Source organism: Peromyscus maniculatus, chromosome 14, assembly GCF_049852395.1.
Source record: "Peromyscus maniculatus bairdii isolate BWxNUB_F1_BW_parent chromosome 14, HU_Pman_BW_mat_3.1, whole genome shotgun sequence".
In the NCBI taxonomy this organism is placed as follows: Eukaryota; Metazoa; Chordata; class Mammalia; order Rodentia; family Cricetidae; genus Peromyscus; species Peromyscus maniculatus.
The window spans coordinates 15,322,501-15,341,399 of record NC_134865.1 but is presented as its reverse complement, the minus strand read 5'-3'; the positions used below and the strand labels follow the sequence as shown (position 1 = coordinate 15,341,399).

The following is an 18,899-nucleotide window of genomic DNA, read 5'->3' as shown; positions in this document are numbered from 1 at the left end:
TCGAAGCTGCCTTTCTTTTTTTCTGTTTAATCTTCGTCAGGCTCAATAGAAAGCCTGCACCCAAGCCATTCAGGCCCTGGCGGCTCACTCAGCGCGGTGCCTTGTGGGTACTGTAGTTTCCACCGCGTTGATGGTTACTGTAAGCAAGCGTGGTGTGGTGAGTGTTGAGTTACTTCGTTCGTCGGCCATTCGTACAGTTAAGTCTAAGCTCTTCCTGGACCTCGCTTTCTTCCCTGTGATGTTTATCACGCGTCCCCCCTGTTCCCTCTTCTCTGAGGCGTTTTAGGGCCTGGAGAAAGTGTAAAGAGCAAGGGACCCTGGACTGGATTTTCTTGCTACCGGTGAGGCTGCGGTTGGTGGTTCCTGGTGGAGGTTATTATTTTATTTCCCTGTTCTAGTTCCCTTGGTTTCTTGCCCTTCTTCAGGACCGTTGTGATGCACATGAGTCAAACCAGCAGGTCCTTCTTGTGCTTTTTCCTCAGATTCGAAAATTGGAATGTAACAGGCGCCTCAGGATTCCCGTTCCGTCTTCTGGTTTAGGGATTGCTACTGGTGTTAGAGATCCCTGGATCATTGTCTAATGGAGAGAACTTGTGTGTTTTCCTTGCCATTAAAGCACTCCTAAAGCAAAATCCTAATTTGTTTGTAAGGGAGAAACAAACAAAAAAACTCCTTTTCAAGAATTGTGCTTAAACCGCCAATCTCCTAATTTTCCATAGCGGAGTGGAGCTAACCCTCATTCAACTCACTGCAGAATGACCTTCTATTTGCCTGGCTTTCGGAGCTTTCCGAAACTTTGGAAGAGCACCCCTTACTTTGAGCTGGGCCCCGCGACCTCTCCTGTCTCTCTCTTTCTCGCGGTTACCGGGAACCAGCACAGATGGTTTTCTGTTAAAAGCACGTCCCTTCGGAATGGCAAAGCAATAAGCCTGCTGGTTGCCAAGGCTAGAACACTCAAGAAAGGAAATGACAGCAATAGGCAAGTTTCTCCTGATCATTATTTTGCCGCCGGAGCCGCTAAGAAGAGGTCACAGGTCCGTAGCAACCCTCAGCATAGAGATCATGCCTTGCCACGTGTGAGCGCTCTCCAACTTCCAACTAAACCCTTGAATTCCGAAGAGTGGGATAAACTTAAAGAAGATTTCAATGGGAAGGCCAGTTTTGAAGACTGGGTCATTTCCCAGATGGTGCACCACTGTAGCTCTATAGATGTAGCAAAGTCTCTCCTGGCATGGGTAGCCGCAAAGAACAACGGCATTGTAGGGTATAATTTGTTGGTCAAGTATTTAAGTCTCTGTGTCTCTCATAAGCAGACATCAGAAGTGATTGATGTCTATGAAATCATGAAAGCCAAGTACAAGTGTTTAGAATCCGGGGCTAACACCCTTCTCATCCGGGGACTGATCCCCTCAGACAGATGGAGAGAGGCCTTGCTGCTCTTAGAAGACATTAAAAAAGTCATGGTCCCTTCGAAAAGGAACTACCATGACTGCATACAGGGAGCCCTCCTCCATCAGGATGTGAACGTGGCTTGGAGTTTGTATCAGGAGTTGGTAGGTCATAGTCTCATTCCTCTGCTGGAAACTTTAAAAGCCTTCTTTGATTTTGGCAAAGACATAAATGATGATCACTATTCGAACAAACTACTGGACATTCTTTTGTATCTAAGGAATAATCAGCTGTATCCTGGAGAGTCATTTGCACACAGTATAAAAGCCTGGTTTGAAAGGTAATTTTGATTTTGTGCATGTGTTTTATCTTAGTACCTATATTTTAAAAGACCCTTTTCTGTGTTGTTTATTAGTTACTGAGACTCATTTTATTCAGATTGGGCTTTTTCCCATCTTGAGGTAAGAATTATTTTACCTTTGAAAGGAAAACATTCTCTTAAGAGAGTGGTAGGAACAATTTGTGTTAAGCTCTGCTTGTCACATAAAAGGAAATTATACAGCACCTTTTGTTTTCATATAATACATTTCTTTATTTTCTGAGACATCTAACATGAATAGCAGGCAACATTATAGCAAGAAAAGGGTTTAGTTGTGTGGGGGGTATGCACACGTGTATGCGAATACATACTTGCAGGTGTGAAGAACACGGTTTAACTTTGGGTATCTTTTATTAAAGTCCACCTTACTTTGAGACAGTCTCTTACTGAACATACAGTTAGCATTTTGTCTAGACTAACTGGTTAGCAAGCCCTGAGGTCTGCCTGTCTCTACTCCCATATTTCTGGGGTTGCAGGTACAGCCTCCATGCCAGGCTTGTACATGGATTCCAGAGATCCAACCTTAGATCTTGCTTGTGCAGCAAACACTTTAACAAATGATTACATTCATATTTTCAAAAGTAGTGATGGAAATAATGTGCTCATAGTCATCCTGTGATCCCATGTCTCATCACTTAGAATGATTAGAGTGGATGGGGCAGTTCCTGATCAATCCTGATACTCAAGCCTTAAATGGAAAACCATCCTTTATAAGCGGAAGTTCCTGTCCCATAAGCTGCTCCCAAGTAACCACTCTGAGGCTTAATATTAATTATAAATGCTTGGTGGATAGCTCAGGCTTATTACTAACTAGCTCTTACAACTTAAATTAACCCATTTCTATTAGTCTATGTATCACCACGTGGCTTATGGCATTACCTGTCCTCCAGCATGTCTTGCTCCTTCTGCGTCTTTTGGCGGCTCTTCTGACTCTGCCCTCCTTCTTCCCATCATTCTCAGTTTGGCTTTCCTGCCTCACTTCCTGCCTGGCTACCGATAAGAGTAATACACATTCACAGTGTACAGAAGGATTATCCCACAGCATCCTGCCATTTTATTTTGCGTCTTTCCTCGTCTGGCTGTTCTCCCAAGCTCTCCTTTGCTTTGACTCGTGCTATCGATGGCATAACTGTTGATTGCTTCAATCTTTTGCTCTCATTTCTTCACCATTAATTTATTTTTCGGGTCGTTTCCTGAAAGCTCCTTCTTTTTTCTCTTTTTATCATAGATCATGTGTACAGAACTTATAGGTAGAAATCATGTCTAATGATCTAAATGAATTTATTGGGACTCCAAAGAAGAGGAATAAGAGTGTGAAAATCTTGGAGTTTAGGATTTATTCTGTTTTCAAAACACTGGATTTGGAGTAGAGTTTTAGAAAAACAAGTATCGAAACAATGAGAAGAACTGATGGGAGAGAATTAAGATAGAAAATAGGGATATTTGTTTGAATGCAATTTTAGATTCGGGTGAGAGGTCATGAGGTGCTGAATTAACTGGTGAAGGAAAGGTAATGCATCAATGATCAATAGGAAGTAATGGTACTTTATATAAGGAAAGGATCTGGTGATTGAGAGAGTAAATCAATGGATAAGTTTGGATGACTCCAGTCACACTAAAACCGTGTGTATTTCTGGCGTACTGTCTGTTGGGATGCCATTCTCAAGCTAATGAGGAATGCCATTCCTGGCAGTGGTCTTATGAAGTAGAGCAGTACAAGAGATGAGAGAAATTACTCCATGCAGGCGCCATGTCTGATAGCTTTATGAAGACAGAGCTAAGTGTGATTGAAATATCTGTAAGTCGGTGGTGGTGGTGGTGGTGGTGGCAGCAGCGGCAGCGCATGCCTTTAATCCCAGCACTGGGGAGGCATAGGTAGGAGGATCTTTTCGAGTTCGAGGCCAGCCTGGGATACAGAGTGAGTTCCCGGAAAGGCTCCAAAGCTACACAAAGAAACCCTGTCTCAAAAAAAAAAAAAAAAGAAAAAAAAGAAAGAAAGAAAAAAGAAACACTATCTGTAGTTTTTGCATACTTCTAGTGAAGGTAGATTTAGCCTTAAGTTTTGCTGTTGTTATTGTTTCTAGCCCTAGCTATTCTGGAATTCTCTGTGTAGACTAGGCTGGTCTTGAACTCACAGAGATCTGCTTGCCTCTGCCCCCCAGTGCTAGAAATAAAGGTAAGACTTGAAGAGGAGGAGGGCTATGTCAGGAGGTGAACCAAAAGGATACTGTAGGATCTAGTAGAATGCTGCCCAGTCCTTAACTCCAACCACAGCCTGGCAGCTATTGTGAAAACCATCCTAAGAAAGTATTCTGAACTTCTCAGAGCTCTTCCTTACAGAATGTCTAAATACAGTGACTGTCTGTCTTTAGGTTCAGAAGGAATTTTTAACTTTCTGATAATCTGGTTTTGTAACCTTTTTATGTAGTATTCCTGGAAGACAATGGAAAGGACAGTTCACTACAATCCAGAAAAGGTAAAAACCATTATTTGTCTTCAATTTGTTTGATTCAGATACATTAAGTTCTGTTGGTATTGACTTAAAAATAGAAAGGGCTGGAGAGATGGCTCAGTGGTTAAGAGCTCCTCCTGCTCTTCCAGAGGATCTGATTTAGTTCCCAGCACCCATATCTGGTGGATCACAACTGCCTGTAATTCTAAGTCCAGGGGATCTCCTGCCCTCTTCTGGCCTCTGCCTGTACCTGCACTCACATGCACACGCACACACACACACACACACACACACACACACACACACACACACACAATTAAAAATAAATCTTTGGGCCAGGGAGATCTTCTAGTAATTCAAAAAAATTACTTAAGAACATCTTAGGGATATAATTAAAGTTCCTGAGAAGAAAAAAACCATCTGTTGTGTTTTGAAAGTCTTGATTTGTAGCCTAGGCTGGCTTCAAACATACAGTAATCCTGCTGCCTTACCCTTCCCTGTGTTGGGATTACAGGCATGTAGACAGATTTTGGAGTGCTCAAAATATTTTTCTCGTTGATGCTGTGAGTTTGTGTTAAACCTTAATGATGCTGGCCCCTGGACTGCTGACCCAGTTGTCTTTTAGGAATTACTTTAAATGACTTCATCTAGCTCTTTCTGCTGTCTTAACCCTGTCACCGTGATCAGCTTATCTTGGCTGATATTCCCAAGAGCGTTGGCAATGCTGGAAATCGTGGTGAGCACAGGCCCTCCCTAGGCTGGGCCTGAGGTGTCCAGTTTGTCACAGTGATGAAACACCATTACGTTGGCAAATTTGACGTCATTGGTAATTACAGAGCTGGGCAAATTGCTGTGACCCTTACAGGCAGGTTAAATGAGTATGGTGTACTCACTCCCAGATCTGATATGTAGATCTAAGACATGGGAAAAGAAGCAGAATATTCTGCTCCCACCCTGCCAGTTTGCCCTCTCTGTGTTAACATCCTCAGTTGGCACCGTGAGCCATGCAGAAACAAGACAAAGACATGCAGGAAAGAAAACTCTAAGATTCCTTTTCTTTAAACAAACAGACAAAACCAAAAAACTACTTTAAATTTTCGTTTTATTCTGTGTGAAGGTCAGTGGACAACTACCATATACGTTCCGTGGGATTGAAATCAGGTTGTTAGGCTTGGCCGCCGGCCCCTTTACCCATTGAGCCATATTTGAAGCTCCTGTGATTCTTCTAAGAGTGTAAAGTATACGTATACATGAATTCCTTAGCAGAAGAAAAAATTTTTTTTATTCTAAGATGCCTAGTGATTTTCTCTTCTGAGTTATCTGGCATACTGATAGGAGATATATTTAGGTTTATAAAAAAAGAGAAAAAAATTCAAACAAATGTGATGATCACAAAGGTTTAAATGTGTTTATTTGTTTGTTTTCTGTTTGTATTACATTTCTGTTTCCTTGTACTGTGGAATTGCTAATTTTAGGAAGAAAATTATTTTCCAAGACATTATTTAATATAAAACATTGCAATTCCAGTGGCCAGTGTTCAAGCTGTGGTAGAACCTTAGAGTCTATTCATCTGAGTCCAGAAGAATATGAATTTCTCAAGGAAAAAATCATGAGGGATGTGATAGATGGTGGTGACCAGTACAAAAAGACAACGCCCCAGGTGAGTCTAACAGGTCTACTGTATTCTTAGATTGCTTGTCGAGAGCAGAGGCCAACAACTGTTGTCTTGTATGGGCCAAATGGCAAGTATTTGGGGCTCTGTGGGCCATACAGTCTCTGGGGTGATGTTTGGTTTTGTTACAGTTAAAACAGCAATGGGTAACAGATAGATGAATGGTTGTGACTGATGTGTTAAAACTCTCCACCGGGGCTAGGAAGGTGACTCATGGGTGAGGAGTCTGCTCTGTCAGCTGGAGGTCCCAGTGGAGATACCTAACATTCACGCAACAGCCAGGCATGGTGGCCATGCCTGGGGGAGGCCGTGGAGACAGGTGGATTCTGAGACCTTGCTGATCAGTCAGTCTAGAAGCAGTGAGCTCAAGGTTCAGTGAGAGGTCTTGTCTCAAGATGTGAAGTGGAGAGTGATGAAGAAAGACCCCAAAAGTTTACCTCCCACCTCTGCGCATGCTTACATGGGCACCCCACCCCCATTTATAAGTGTATGCATACCCATCCTGTCCCTGAAAAACCAAAAAACTATTCATGAATACAAGCAATAGGCTAGATTTAGCCTGTGGCTACAATTGCCGGTCTTCCACAGACTGATTTATAGGGTTTTTGTTGTTGTTGTTTTTGTTTATTTGAGACAGAGTTTCTCTGTGTAGCCATGGCTGCCCCTGGAACTCACTCTGTAGACCAGCCTGGTCTCTAACTCAGAGATCCACCTGCCTCGGCCTCCTGAGGGCTGGGATTAAAGATGTGGGTCACTACACCTAGCTCTTCAGCAAATTCTTATGAAAATACTGTATTTTCTCATAACCTAACTAGTCAGGACAATTGAGGGTAACTTGATAAAATTATGTTGACATTTTCTCCATAGTGAATTTGATCTTTAAGTTATTTATGGTAACTTTATTTTGCTTACCTGTAATGCATAGTGCTGAGAACTGAGATTAAGTTGCGTATTTTTGAGTCAGGGTTGCCCAGGAGGCCTGGACCTCGCTCTGTCAGCCAGACTGGCCTCCAGCCTTGATCCCCCCGCCGCAGGCCTCCAGCCTTGATCCCCCCGCCGCAGGCCTCCAGCCTTGATCCCCCCGCCGCAGTGCTGCCCCACAGGGGATGGGATGATGTCCTAGCGGTCTTTCTTGGGGAGAGGTTGCCTATCATCTCACTCAATCATTTTGTTGTTGTTAGTTACCAAATAAAAATGAGAAGTGCTCATTATTTTGCCTTCTCATCTTGACTTACAGTTGTCAAAACATGTTCTTTTTGTTGTTTTATTTTGTTTTCCAAGACAGGGTTTCTCTATGTAACTCTGGCTGTCCTGAATCTCACTCTGTAGCCCAGGCTGGCCTTGAACTTAGAGATCCGCCTGGCCTCTGCCTCCTGACTGCTGGGAATAAAGGCATGCACCATCACCACCTAGCTCAAAAAAATTCTTATGTTATTTAAAGACCTTCATCTTAGAATAAAGTAAAACTTTCGGTATAATAATAATGACTCACTGAGCATGGTGACACAGGACTGTAATCCCAGCACTTGGGAGGGAGAGGCAGGCAGATGTCTGTGAGTTTGAGCCAGCCTGGTCTACAGAGTGAGTTCCAGGAAAGGCACTAAAGCTACCCAGAGAAACCCTGTCTTGAAAAAAACAACAACAACAACAAAAAAATGTGCTTTATGATTTTTTTCCCCTGATCAGGATAATTACATTTTTTAAAATTTATTTATTTTATATGTATAAATGTTTGCCTACATCTATGTGTGTGCACCATATGTGTGCCTGGTGCCCATGAAAGACAGAAAAAGGCATCCGACCCCTGAAACTAGAGTTATAGATGGTTGTAAGTCACCATATGGGTGCTGGAAACTGAACCTGGATCCTCTGCAAGAACAAGTGCTTTTCACCTCTGAGCCACCACTCCAGTGCCCCCCATTTCCACCCCCTTCAGTTCCTCTAGTGCCCCCCTCAAGTTTATGACCTCCTCATCTTTCATTATTGTTGTTGCAGGCCTTTTCTTGCAGAGGACCTCAGTTCAGTTCTCAGCACCCATGCCCATAACTTCTCTTCCTGGTGCCCTCTTCTGGCCTCCACCTGGCACACACGGAGAACACATACACACGTAGCAATACACATAAAAATGTATCTTTGAAAATGATTGTTGTTATATATCTGTACCTATGTATGTATAAATAAACCTACTGAGTCCATCCAGTGTTGCTCATCCAGGTGACTGCTCAGGATTGGATAGTCTATAGTCTATTAATTTTATGATTAATTTTATGCATGGTTTCTCAAATTTTATATCTGAATCATCAGACGATCTTAAAATGCCAATTCTAAATGAGGTGTCAGGAATGAGGCCAAAGATTCAGTATTTCAAACAAGTGCCAGATGATGTGATTTTGGTCTTTGGTAGTGAGACCATAGGCTGTTTCTGTTGTTGGCTTTGTTTTTGTAGGTGATTTTGGTCTTTGGTAGTGAGGTCATAGGCTGTTTCTGTTGTTGGTTTTGTTTTTGAAGGTGATTTTGGTCTTTGGTAGTGAGGTCATAGGCTGTTTCTGTTGTTGGCTTTGTTTTTGTAGGTGATTTTGGTCTTCGGTAGTGACTGTACGCCATCGTCGTCTGCTTTATCCTCATGAGTTTGGCGCACTTGCCTGAGTTTGCCACATGCTGCATGCGTCTCGGCAACACACAGCTCACTGTCGCTGTCGCTGATGCGCATTTGCTTGGGGCAGGCTTGCTTTCTGTGACACGGGATAGAAACTGGGTCTCACGCACACGTGCTAGGTAAACACTCTACCACCAAGCTCCAAGCCCCCCCGTCTCTGATGCTCTTTGATCCCTTGATTAGGAGAGTGAGTGCCTGACCTTTGACCTCCCTGTTGTAAAGGCGCTTGTCCCCTTATGGTTAATAAACATCCCAAGGCCATGCTGATGTCGCGTCTCCGTTAACCTGTCACTCAGTGTTGCTAGCATTATGGAGAGGATGCCTACTTTCTGAAAGTGCAAAGAGGTGCTTTTGTCATTATTCAGTTCGTTCCTGGTAACGGATGCTACGCTGGCTGAAATATTTCTTCCCTCTTTCTGTCGTATTGGTTTTTCGTCGTCAGTGTGGACAGAAGGGCTCTCCCGGTTCTCTCTCTGGGTTAGGCAGGACCCATTGCTGTCCTTTATGTGGTTTCCCGGCTGTGGCTGGGCGGGGCCTCGCCCATCAGTCCCGTCTCTTCTGACAGCTGCCCAGTCCTGTCCCAGGCACTCACTCACCCTAGGGCGCTCCTACCCCACTTGTGAGCTCCCAGCTGGACTCTTCTGCCTACCGCTGCCGCTGTCTCTGCATCGCTGGAACTCAGTTTAAATAGTTATTCTAAATGGACAGAAGGAAGAGTTGTTCATTTTTCTGTGTTGATTTCAACCCAGATGAAATCTTCCGCTTGGATACTGTTAGTTCTAGATTCTAGACAGCGAGTTCTTCACATAGCAAAGAATTTGATGTATTTAGTCAGCCCAGCTCACAGAGCAGCTGTTTCTCTTCATAGAGGTTTGGAACACGGTTTTCTCCTTGGCTCTATACTGGTAGCCCTTCCCCTTCCTTTTCTCCTAATTCTTGGAGTAAAAAGTGATAAAGCTATTAATAATAGCTACTGTTATTAAATATATTTAATAATTACTGTCAATGGAAGAAAAATACAGCTGTCATCTTAAAGGGAGTATCATAGTTTCCTCCTGGGTGAATTATGAGTGACCATGGCACAGGAATGTAGATTCAAGTTACCCCAAATTCCGTGGTCCAAAGTGGCAGTAGTTTCATTAAATTTTTATAGAAATAAAACAAAGAGGGGCTGGAGAGATGGCTCAGAGATTAAGAGCACTGCTTGCTCTTCCAAAGGTCCTGAGTTCAATTCCCAGCAACCACATGGTGGCTCACAACCATCTATAATGAGATCTGGTGCCCTCTTCTGGCATGCAGTGATATGTGCAGCCAGAACACTGTATACATAATAAATAAATAAATCTTAAAAAAAAAAAAAGAAAGAAAACAAAGAGTCATAAGTTAAGACACTTTTAAAATAGAATAGTGGAAATATCACACAGGCAGGTTATAACAAGAGGGGAGATCTCTGTTACAGGCCTCAGAAGCCCTGATGACATTCTAAGCCTTTGGGCTGGTGGAAGCTAAGTGTTTGTTTCGATTTACCTAATGCTCACAGGATGTTAGGTCACACACAGAAGTGGGCAATAAGTGGCTATTCAGAGGGTTTATATAGCCGGAGATAATTCAGTCCTGGACCTTCAGCATTCGCTTTCCATAATCACTAGAGTTCTGATCAGTCCATGAGCCTTTGAGAAGGTTGAATGTGAGTGCAGCTTTCTTCGGGGAACCAGGCTTAACTTCATGTGTGTCACGCACCTCTCAGCCTGTTACAGTCACAAAATCACAAAAACATCACAAGGATCCTAGCATGTCCAAGTCAGGAAGCTCAGGCTGAGAAGTGTAGCTGTGGTTAGAGTGCAGTGGGTGTGTGGCTGGACTGATTGGGGATTCCATTTCTGCAGGCTAGGTGAGGCAGGCGTGGGCTTAGAGCATGTCTGCTGAACAGGAATGAAACCAACTCATTCTGAGCTTCGAGGGAGGAATTAAAGATGATGGGTAAGTTAGCTGGACAGATGAGGTAAAGAACTTAGGGCTTTTGTTCAGACTTCTCATTTCTCTGAAGTGCAGGAACAAATTGTTCATTTAAAGGAAAGAAAAATGATGGTAGCATTAGGGACCTTGAATCGCTAAGGTCTTGGAAATTTGGATTATTTGTAAAATGATGAATCAAAGTGTTGCTCCAGTGCCCCAGCTGAGGCTGGAGGGTGTATTTATCACTAATGGCATCGATCTTTCACAACAAGCCATTTTGAGTCATAGGAACAGAAAAGGCAGATGGATTTGATGGCACGAGGTTTTGCTAGTCTGGCACAGCCGGGCGAACGGGGAAATGAGAGTTTTCAGTACAGATGAGAGAGTGACTTGGTGATGAGACCACGCTTAATACAGAAGGAGATGAAGGTGTGTGGAGGTAATAGAGATGAGATGAAGAGGGAGCTCCTTGAAGCTGAAGAGCGAGCTTAAAGGCATGGGGTGGCAATCAGGTGTCCGTGAATGTTGCCTTGAGCTGGGTTTTAGAGTGTGTGGAGTGAAAGCCGGGTCGAGTTGAGCAGATGAACTTGAAGCCTGAAATGCCAGCGGCTCACACACAGGGCTGGTGAGAGTGGCCATGGAGACGGTTTATTTTCCTTTTATTTACCTTTTTTTTCAGTTCTAGGAGCAAACCCTGTGCCTTCTCTCGATCTGTCAAGTGTGCTACCATTGAGCTATACTGCTAGCCCTGTATGATAATCTGTATCTTTCCTTCCCTCTGCCAGCCTTCCCCTTTTTCAAAGTCTCTCTTCTTTTTTTCTTTTGTTCTTTCTTTCTTTTTTTTTTTTTTTTTAAAGACAGAGCTTCTGCCAGGTGTGGTGGTGCACGCCTTTAATCCCAGCACTCAGGAGGCAGAAGCAGGTGGATCTCTGTGAGTTCGAGGCCAGCCTGGTCTACAGAATTCCAGGACAGCCAGGGATACACAGGGAAACCCTGCCTCAAAACAAGTGTAGTTCTGGTTGACCTCTGTAGTCCTGTGTATCCCTGGCTGACCTGAACTCACTCTGTAGACCAGGCTGGCCTGGAACTTACAGAGATCTGCCTGCTTCTGCCTCCTGAGTGCTGGGATTAGAGACACCTGGCCCTCCCTATGTGATACTTTAAAGTAATAATTGCAGCCACATCTACGACATGCTTGCCATGTTCCAACATTTTGCTCTGCCGCTTAGGTTGGGGATGGAAACTGAGTCAGGTACTAACTTCTTGATCAATATGCTGGTGTCCGGGATAATGCATAGCAAAGAAGGAGGAGTCCAGAATGATAGAGAGCAAGGGTCACAAACTATGGATCACAGAGCAAATAGGACCGCTACCTGTTTTTGTAAATAAAACTTTATTGGAGCATAGACAAAATCATTTATTTATGTGCTATTTATGGCTGTGGTTATCCTGAAGAATCGAGTAGGTACATAAGACCATGTGGCTTGTAGAGCGGAAATACTTACCATTTGGCACGTTACAGAAAACATTAGCCAGCCTGTGACCCAGGTGAATGTCAGAAGCCTCAGGGGAGAACAAGTCGCGAGAATCAAGAGCAGGGGGAGCGAAGGCCCCGGGCCCGTGGTCTGTCCTGCGTTTGTCGTGTGTGCAGGATGCATCGTTAGAGAGGAGACGGAAATGCTTACTGTTGTAAGCCAGCCAGGAGGCTTCTCAGGGTCCAGCCTAAGTGAGGGTAGGGAAGCCGCTTCGTGAGGATGGCTAAGGAGTGCTGCACTTCGGGGCCGTCTTAGGGACAGACCAGTGTTTGATTTGTGAGAAGTGACCGGGGTGCGGGGGGAGATAGAAAGGTGCAGATTTGAAGTGGGTGCTGGGATGAACGACTCCCTTGTTTATCTTCTTCCAGCCTCTGGAGTAACACTGATTAGAAAGAGGTTTGAGGGGAAGATGATCCTTTCATCTGATACTGTGTTCTAGTGCGAGGAGAAGATGAGGCCCTGGCTCGAGCTTTGAGAGGAGGGTTAATGTTGGAGGTTTGGGGTGCCGGCCTCATGATAGTAAGCCAAGTCCTGAGAATGGCTGAGCTCATCCAGAAAGTGGGGGAAGAGCAGTGGGTCCATTGAGAACCCGGGGGGCAGGGGGGGGGGATAACAGCATGGGAGGGAGGTAGGAGAGTGTCGCCGTGGACGGGACAGTGCTCAGTGCAGTGACAGACTCCAGGGAGGGGACAGGACTGTGGAGATTTGCTAAGACGAGAACCGAGCAGTGACTTTAGTAACCAGGAGCTCACCGAGGGCCACGGGAACAGCGGGTAGGCAGGAATTTCAAGGCCAAGGTCAACCAGGTTAGAGCAACAGAAGGAACACCCTCGGTGTCGATCTGTTTTTGAAATGCTTTCTTAAAAATAAGAACGAGATGGGTCGTTCATGGCTAGAGAGTGGTGGGAACAAGAACGAAGGGAAAATTGTCTGCATGTTCATAGGATGAAGAGACATTCATGAAGATAAAATTGTTGAATAAGGGCTGGAGAGATGGCTCCGTGGGTAAGAGCACTAGCTGCTCTTCCAGAGGACCTGGGTTCAATTCCCAGCACCCACATGGCAGCTCATAACTTAACGATCTGTAACTTCAGTTCCAGGGGATGCAGTGCCCTTCTGCTTTCTGTGCACACTATATACACGTGCTGTACACACACACACACACACACACACACACACACACACACACACACACACACGTAAAAGAAGAAGAGTTGCCAGGAAAAGAGCACACACAGATGGAGAGGTGAGAAATGGAAATCCTACCCGAGACTGCAGGAAGAACATGGGTGTGGATGATCATTTGGTTATCTCTCAATATCTGTCTGAGATGGATTCCGGGACTCTCATGGGTCAAAACTCTGGATGGTCAAGTCTCTTCCATCATATGACACACTATTTGCATGTGCAAAATAGTGACTTAGTGAATTAGTAGACATTATTCTGTGATTGTGTGACTGAGTATTATTTCCGACAGAGCTTGACTCACCGAGGGTAGTAATGGCGTACGCACTGAGCAGCAATGAAGCTGCTCATAGGACGCCCTGTAGTCCTCATCTTGGGAAGAGGAAGCCAGTAGAATTGCATGGCCAGCTATAGCAAGATTTATCTAAAACAAAACAAAACAAACAAAAACCAAAAACACTCAAGAGCATTGAGTTTTGTTAACAGATGTGGCAGGTGAGTACCTAGAAAATAATTCACGTGACTACCACGGGTCAGAAATAAGTAGGAGAGGAAAGTCCACAGAGCACCTTGCAAGAGAAGCCAAAGCACTGGAGGCTCGGGTCTGGGGTCTGTTTTGGTTTCTGTCCTGCCGATCAAACCTGGAGGCTCGAGTCTGAGGTCTGTTTTGGTTTCTGTCCTGCCGATCAAACCCGGAGCCTCCCCATACGTAGGCAAGCATCCTGCTACTGGGCCATGCCCTCAGACTACAGAAAGACAGGGGATGTCAGGGGTGGTGGTGCACACTTCCTAGCACTTGGGAGGCAGAGGCAGGATGATCTCTGTGAGTTCAAGACCAGCATGATCTACGTAGCCAATTTCAGTATAGTAAGGGCTATATAGAGAGACTTGTCTCAAAAAAACCAAAAAACCCTTGGGACCCATGGGGACTTGGTTCTAAGACCCGCTTGCCCTCCTAGTGCCCTCAAAGGTCAGAAGAGGACACCAGTTTCCCTGGCACTGGAATTGTAGATGGTTGTGAGCTGCCATGCGGGTGCTGGTGTTTTGACCCCTGGACCTCTGGAAGAGCAGCCGGTGCTCTTAATTTCTGAGCCTTCTCTCCAACCCAAACCCATTCTTATGACTTCATTTTACCTTACTTTGTTGTTTATTTTTTGTTTTATTTGAGGCAGGGCCTTCCAGGAGCTGAGCCAACACACCAGGGTTTCCACGACCACTTCAGGGTTCCCAGCTTCAGAAGACAGCGCATGCCTGGAATTCCAGCTCTCTGTGAGGGGGAGACAGGAGAGTAGGAGTTCAAAGTCAATATCTATATCTATCTATCTATCTATCTATCTATCTATCTATCTATCTGTCTGTCTGTCTGTCTGTCTGTCTATCTATCTATCTATCTATCTATCTATCTATCTATCTATCTATCTATCTATCTATCTATCTATCTCTCAAGTTAAAGGCCAAGTTGGGTTGCATGAGACCTTGTCTCAAAAACAACCAGCAAAATTAAGTGTCAAGTTTCTCCAAATGTAGTAACATTCTGAGATACTGAGGGATGAGACTTTCAATACATGGAATTTGGTGCTGTATGGTTGATCTCATAATACTATTTACTGTAGATATGTATCAACATAGTATTTTACCAGGTGCTGTGACTCATGCCTACAATTGCCCCTTTCAAAAACAAAACAAAAAAATCAGCTAACATAGCCAGCCCTTTAGGTTATTTGGTCCCGGGAACATTACAGAAATCTAGATGACAAATAACCGCCTACTTTCTGTGGCCTGCTTATAATTTGGGATTATGGAGTATAACAAGGAGTGATTTGCTAAATCCAGGTAGAGTTTCTTTGTCTGCTTTCAAATAACTTATGATAGCCTCTCACCTCCACAAGCCCCCAAGAGAGGCATGATTGAAGTTGCTGTGAACTTACGTGTTCCCCCAAATAGTACTTTTTGTTCAAAGCAACAAATGAGGTGGCCCCTCTAATGAAATGTCTGTTATCCCTAGTTAAGGATCTTAAACATGCTGATATTTGAGTCCCACCCACAGGACATTCCTATTTTTAAAAATTTATTTTTATTTTTACCGACTTGTATGTCTGGGCTTGTGTGGGCTGGTGCCCACAGAGGACAGAGCAGGGCATTGTAGCCCCTGGATACAGCTGACGTACAGGCTGTTGCCGGTGCTCATGTCTGATGAACCATCTCTCCAGCTCCAGATTTTTCTTTTTTAAGTACAGATTTATTGGACTATGTTTGGCATAGAAGAAATGGCCCATAAAGTGTTTAACTTGGTGAGTTTTGACGTATGTGCTTGTCATACAAGCCTGACACCGGAGGCCACGCCCCCAAACCACAGCGGAAGGAGAAAACCAAATTCTGACAATTGTCCTCTCGTTTCATACCCTTGTGTGGCATGCACCTGCCTGCACTTCTACGCCCACACACTCACACTCACACACACACACACACACACACACACACACACACACACTCATACACACTCACACTCACACACACACACACACACACTGACAACACATAATATAAAAATTCTAATTATTGCGAGAGTCCATCTGTGCTTTTGCATTAGTTTTCCATGACGGCCCTGACAAATGCCACAAATTGGTGTTGCCTGCCATGCGGCTTCTGGAGGCTCCAGGGAAGAGCCCCGCCCCCTCCTTTCCAGCTTCGGAAACTTTCTATTCCTGACCATTTTCTACTCTCCCCCCTCCTTCCCCCTCCATATCTTAAATATCCTGATTTAACTCCTCTGGCTTGGGGAGGTCCAGGGTTAGGATTTTCCAAAGCTCCCAGCTGACTCAATTACAGCTGGTGCTGAGAATGACCACTTGTAATGTGACATTTTGACGACCTTGCTGCGGAGCAGCTTTTCTGTGGGGTAGCAAGAACACATCTCTAAAGAGCAAAGAAGGTCATTTTTTAGTTTCTCCATTTTTAATTAATTAGTTAATTGGTTTTGAGACACAAAGTAACTCTTCTGTTTTGTTTTGCTTGTTTGTTTTCTGAGACAAGATCTCTGCTTAGCCTTGGCTCCCCTGGGTGGTGATTCCCCTGCAGGCTTACAGCAGGCAGGGAAGAGACCTCTGTGAAGAGACAAGAATGAAACTTGGCTCAGCCGGGTTTTATTGTAACCAGTGCTGGACCAGGACTCCTCGAGTCTGTCTCAGGTCATTTTACTTTAGTCATATTTAATCACTGCACAATTTTGGAAAAAGTATTCGGGTAACAACTAACTCAGCCCCAAGCGCAGACAGTAAAGTAAGACATGTTTACCTTGAGATTCCTTACAAAGTACATCTGGCCTCTTTCACAAGACTGGGTACTGTTGACTCAGAGGTAGTGCCCAAGATTTAGGGTCCAGGGAGCTTGACTGAGGTAAACATAACAGCTGCAGATACTAGGATTGGCCTGGCCCTAAGGTAACGTAGAAGTCACTTAGGCTGCTGTAAAGCAGAAGTGATATCGCTCATAAGAAGGGGTTTATGGTCTAAGAGCAATGCTCAAGATTTGGAGGAAAAGTCTTAGATGAGTGAAATCCTAAGTTCTGGGCGATAAGGCAGAGTCTGTCTCCAGACAGCAAAGGATCCCCAGGTTGTGAAATGACGTCATTGCTCGTGTTCCAGGAAGACCGCTTCCTCCCTCATTCTGTTGAAGAGGTCAACGGTGTGATTAACTTTCCTGGCTCTCCAGTGCTTATCTGTGTGCACAGGGCTCTTTGTTCTCTACAGTCCTGTGGAACCAGGCTGGCCTCAGACTGACAGAGATCCACGAGTCTCTGCGTTCGTGTACACACACACACACACACACACACACACACACACACACACACACACATTGCTGGGATTAAAGGTGTGCACCACTTCTCTGGGCATAAATTTAGTCTTTAGCCCAGGTGGTCTAATATTAACTATGTAGCCCAGACTGGCTTTGAACTCATGACAATCTGCCAACCTTAGTCTCTGCCAGGATTTTAAGTGTGAACCACTCAACCACACTTCCTGTTTTACTTATTTGTTTGTTGTGCTTAGACAGTATAGCCACCAGGTGGCAGTAGTGTGACGTGTAAATTCTAGATCATGTGGGGCACGTCAATGTTAAAGGTTTGGAACCTTCTCGAAGGGACAGGTGGTTGTCGTTGTTTTCAGTTAGGAGGGTGGTGGTAGGTACAGAGAGGAGCTTTGGGCATGAAGTTTAACTGAGCAACACAGTCATTTAACCCAAGACCAATTGTGTGGGCATCAATGAAGATTAAAAAAAAAGATACGGGTCAAGCATGGTGGCCCACAGTCCTCTTGCCCTGACCCCCCAAATGCTGGGGTTTACAGCCCACCACACCACCACACCACCCCTGGCTCACACTTTGTCCTTTGTTTGTTTTGAGACAAGGTTTCTCTACATGGCCCTGGCTGTCCTGAAACTCATTATGTAGACCAGGCCGGCCTTGAACTCAGGGAGATCCACCTACTTCTGCCTCAACTGCTGGGATTAAATGTGTGTGCCACCAGACTCAGTTTGTCCTTTATTCTTAACAAAGAAATTAAATTACAGTCAGTTTTTTTGGTTTTGTTTTTCTTATAGACAATTGCTCACGAAAGAATTCAGTTCTTCAGGGCTGGTGATGGAGCTGGTTGTCAGAGCATTTGCTAGGACTGGAGAAGCCCTTGTTTGGTGCCCAGTTCCTTATAAACCCGGTGTGGTAGCACACACCTGCAGTCCAGCAGACAGAGACAGGGGTACCAGAACCAGGGGTACCTCATACATAGCTCATCCTTGGCTACAGAGTGAGTACAAAGCCAGTCTGAGATAATGAGACTGCCTATAAATAAATAGACAAATAAGTAACTCACTAAATATAGTTCCCTCAGCTTTCATTAAGGAAAACGTCGGACATGTGGAAAACTAGAGACGGGTACAATGGACCACCCCTTCAGTATACTGTCCTGTTCATGTGTGTCCCCACCATTTCCCCTCTGCCTCTGACTAATATGACACTTTCTAGCAATTATTTATCCCAAAGTTACAGATTCACTTTTAAGTAGCTTTTTTTGTTTCCCTTATCTTAAAAAATATTCCTTTGTAAGGTTATGCTTTTCCTGCATATTTAAAAATACATTTCTTAAAACTTTTGGTTTCAAACCTTTCATATTCTTACACATTATTGAGGGGTGGGAAAGGCGGTCAGTGGGAGAAGGACTTGCTGTGTAGCATGAGGACCCGAGTTCAGATCCCCAGCATCCACATGAAGACCAGGCATGGCGGGTGCCTTAGCTCTTCTGGGTAGAGATAGGAGGAGAGGACTCTGGGGCTCGGCGGCCAGCCGTCCAGAGGACGCTCCAAGTCTGGTGAGAGACCGTGCCTCACAGAGTAGGTTGGAAAGTGATAGAGGAAGACGCCCATGCTCGAGTTCTGGTCTCTGCACAAACATACGCAGACACCTGTGTGTTCACGTGTACCCCCCCCCCCCCCCACACACACACAGAATGGGAACTTGAGAGCTGTTTTATGTGAGTTGTATCTACTGATGTTTCTGGTTTAGAAATGTATTCTGACTGGGTTATGGTGACACACGCCTTTAATCCCAGCCCTTGGGAGACAGAGGCAGGTGGATCTCTGTGAGTTCGAGAACAGCCTGGGCTACAGAGTGAGTTCCAGGA

At 44.6% G+C, this 18,899-nt stretch overlaps 1 protein-coding gene across 3 annotated transcripts in view; it reads left to right on the top strand.

Annotated features, from left to right (window-relative positions):
• The first annotated feature begins 126 nt into the window (after positions 1-126).
• Positions 127-18,899, top strand: part of Prorp (protein only RNase P catalytic subunit) — a 103,722-nt gene continuing 84,949 nt past the window's right edge. The window contains exons 1-3 of one of the 3 annotated variants that reach the window (XM_076550646.1): positions 127-196; positions 4,197-4,244; positions 5,748-5,880. In XM_076550646.1, the coding sequence (XP_076406761.1) occupies positions 5,830-5,880 (51 nt within the window). In that variant the 5' untranslated portion in view covers positions 127-196; positions 4,197-4,244; positions 5,748-5,829. The other 2 variants (XM_076550645.1, XM_076550644.1) reach the window with 2 other exon arrangements.